General features: G+C 51.9%; 1 protein-coding gene across 1 annotated transcript in view; it reads left to right on the top strand.

Moving 5' to 3' along the window:
* ALDH2 (aldehyde dehydrogenase 2 family member) overlaps positions 1 to 3309 on the top strand; it is a 19381-nt gene that overhangs the window by 8124 nt on the left and 7948 nt on the right. Inside the window, exons 4-5 of the mRNA XM_045296713.1 lie at positions 985 to 1096; positions 1526 to 1654. Of these exons, the coding sequence (XP_045152648.1) occupies positions 985 to 1096; positions 1526 to 1654 (241 nt within the window). The remainder of the gene's footprint in view (positions 1 to 984; positions 1097 to 1525; positions 1655 to 3309) is intronic.

Below are 3309 nucleotides of genomic sequence, written 5' to 3'. Positions count from 1 at the left end.
AATTCCTACAGTCTGACTTCTTTGAAGTCGGGCCATCCGTGGCTGGACTTTGTCCTCGACGTCAGCCGGCAGGAGTGGTCCCATCACCCCCCTGCCCAAACGGAAGCCATCACCCTGCAAACCTAGGGCTCTTCTTTTCCCCAGCTCCCCTTTGCAGTGGTTTCCTGTCCCTTGTGTTCCTCTATGTCTAGACCCACCCGTCTCTCAGTGTGTCACACTGTAGTGTAGGCTTTCCTGATGCTGTGATGCCAGTGGGACTTGAAATACCAGCAGTGTCACCCAGGGTGGACGGGTTTCAGCAGAGCTTCCTGACTTAAAAAAGAGGAGGCAGAAAGTGAGAGTCCTCTAAGGCAGCGCTGGAGGAGGAGCTCCCTAGGTCGGAAGGCCCTCACAACTATGCCGTGGATGCGAGCAGACCGTGGCGGTGAAGATGGTGCCGGACGGGGCAGTTGTGTCGTTGCTGGCCACGGCGTCTCCATGGCTTGGAATGGGCTTTATGCCGGCTGGATGATGGGGCTTCAGTGATGCTCTCTTTCACTTCTGTGGCTGATTGGTGTGTAGCCCAGAGCTCTGCATATATCTGTGCCGGATTCAGTTTGAGGTTCTCAGCCGCTGGCTGGTGGATTGGCGCTGGGCTGATGCTGTGTTCGCAATGCCTTAACAGCCTGGGTGTCTAAGATACAGCATCTCGGGCATCAGTCCTGGCTAGGCAGTAGGAATGAGGTGTTTTTAACAAGCACTGCTTCGGATTCTGATGCTCAGTGGTTGCTTAGTGAAGAGTGGTTATTTAAGTCTCCCTGGGAAATAAGCCCAAAGCCAGGGCGATGGTTAGCAAATCTCAATCAGATCGGTGCAAGTTGCTGCTAGTTTGCCTGAGTCTTGGTTGGTGTTGTTTTAGCCACATGATTTTCTGCCAGAGTTCCCTCATACTTGTTGATTGATTGTAGCTATTTTATTTGTCTTTTCCTTTTTTTTTTTTTTAAGGTATTATGCAGGCTGGGCCGATAAGTACCATGGGAAAACCATTCCTATTGATGGGGACTTCTTCAGCTACACCCGTCATGAGCCGGTGGGCGTGTGTGGGCAGATCATCCCTGTGAGTGCCGGCCCTCTGGGTGACATGGCCTTTCTTTGCCTGGAAACTAGAAGTGAGATCCCCCAATTGCAGACAGACTCATTGCAAACGTGTGGGGCTGAGTGGGTTGAAACCAGGAGGCCCAGATCCCGACACGCCTCAGTTTCCTCCTCTGAACGTGGCAGTGAACAGGGTCCTGCCTTAGGTGGGGACGGAGGGTTGAGTGGGTGGCCTAATAAGGGATTCGCCTGGTGCCAGGTACAGAGAAGGCAGTAGTACATCCCCGTTGCTATTATTCATCAGTCCTGCCTCGTGCATCTGTCTTCCATTGTGTGGGGAGCACCTGGGTTTCTAAGAACACCGAGCCCACCTTCCTGCTGTGGGGTGCTGCTGGCTGCTGAAGCTCTCTGAGGGGGCGTCTGTTCCCGGGGGGGCTGTGGTACTTTGCAGTGGAACTTCCCGCTCCTGATGCAAGCATGGAAACTGGGCCCGGCCCTGGCAACTGGCAACGTGGTTGTGATGAAGGTAGCTGAGCAGACACCACTCACCGCTCTCTACGTGGCCAATCTGATTAAGGAGGTGGGTCGCTCATTTCCGCCTGTGCTCTAAACGCCCTGGGTAGGTGTCTGAAGAGGGGGCACGGGGTTGAAGGGGTGGGAACAGAACAGACCACCTTGACCAGACTCTTTAAAACAGAGTCTTGAGAGCAGTGGTTCTCAACCTTCCTTATGCCGCGACCCTTTAACACAGCTCCTCATGTGGTGGTGACCCCCAACCATAAAATTGTTTTCGTTGCTACTTCCTAACTGTCATTTTGCCACTGTGATGAATCGTCATGTAAATATCTGATACACGGGATGTATTTTCATTGTTACAAATTGAACATCATGAAAGCATAGTGATTAATCACAGAAACACTATGTAATTCTGTATTGTGAAATATTGATTTCTAATGACAGCTCAATGAAATGTTGTCTTGAAGCATGGTGGAACATGGGTAACAGTCTTCAAGCCAGGTACTTGTAGGTGGGCTTATCTGCAGGTGGGCGGACCCGCCCGGAGATGCATAGAGGAGCATGTGTCCCGGTTCCTAAGACCATCAGAAATCTGTGTTTTCCGATGGTTGTTCAACCCCCAAAGAGGTTGCGACCCACAGGTGGAGAACCCACAGGTGGAGAACCATTGCTTTAGAGCAAACTGCATAGTATCTTCTGGCTGTTGGCTCACAGCCTGGCTTCCGCCTGCAAGGGCGCCCCTGTAAGATCCCCTTTGAAGGATGAAAATCATCGTTCTAAATCAGCAGTCTGCAAACTTTTGAGACGGAAGAGCCAATCCCGACCCTCACAGTAATTTAAACTTATTTCGAGGGCCATAAATATATTTTTCATGTTCAGTTTTACTTCAGCCGCACGTACCTCCCGGAAGAGTCCCATATGGCTGTGGAGCTGCAGTTTGCCCACCTCTGTTCTACATGAATGTCTTGGGGGAGGGGTACCAATCACAAGAGACCCCCGATCAGCATCAGGGGGCTTCATGTCACTCCCGAGTGGAATTCCTCTGCCAGGTGCTGTGACAGTCTCAGCCGGCTGTCCTACTCCTAAGGGCTGATGTCACAAAGTACCAGGAGCTGAACACAGTGTCCTGTCTGCAGCTGGGGAGGCTGCAGGTTCAAGCCTGGGTGTTGGCAGGGCCTGCTCTCACTGGAGGGCCTACAGCAGTGGTTCTCAACCTGTGGGTCATGACCCCTTTGGGGGGGGTTGAACAACCCTTTCACAGGGGTCCCGATTTATAACAGTAGCAAAATGACAGTATTGAAGTAGCAACGAAAATTTTATGGTTGGGGGTCACCCCCCACATGAACTGTCTTCAAGGGTTGAGGCATTAGGAAGGCTGAGAACCCCTGCCCTACAGGAAGAGCTGTTCTTACCTCTTCCTAACTCCTCATGGGTCCCAGCAGCCCTGGGCACTCCTGGCCTGTGGCAGCCACACTCTGCTCTCTGATCCATCCGCACAAGACAGTCTTCCTCTACATTTCTATCTCCCTCTTGTCCTGCATGCCTAAGGACACTAGTCATCTTGAGTTAGCGCCCAACCTATGTCCGGGGGACTTCATGTTCACTAGTTACCGCTGCAAAGATGCTCTTCCAAAACCGCAGTCACGTGGGGGGGACGACGACAACACACCATCGAACTTAGAACACTTCTTCTTTTCGGGATGAATTTTCCCTGCCCTT

The sequence above is a fragment of the Echinops telfairi genome, unplaced genomic scaffold (assembly GCF_000313985.2).
Source record: "Echinops telfairi isolate 266 unplaced genomic scaffold, ASM31398v2 ScPeMD7_7412;HRSCAF=8450, whole genome shotgun sequence".
Classification (NCBI taxonomy): domain Eukaryota; kingdom Metazoa; phylum Chordata; class Mammalia; order Afrosoricida; family Tenrecidae; genus Echinops; species Echinops telfairi.
This window is presented reverse-complemented; position numbering and strand designations above follow the sequence as displayed.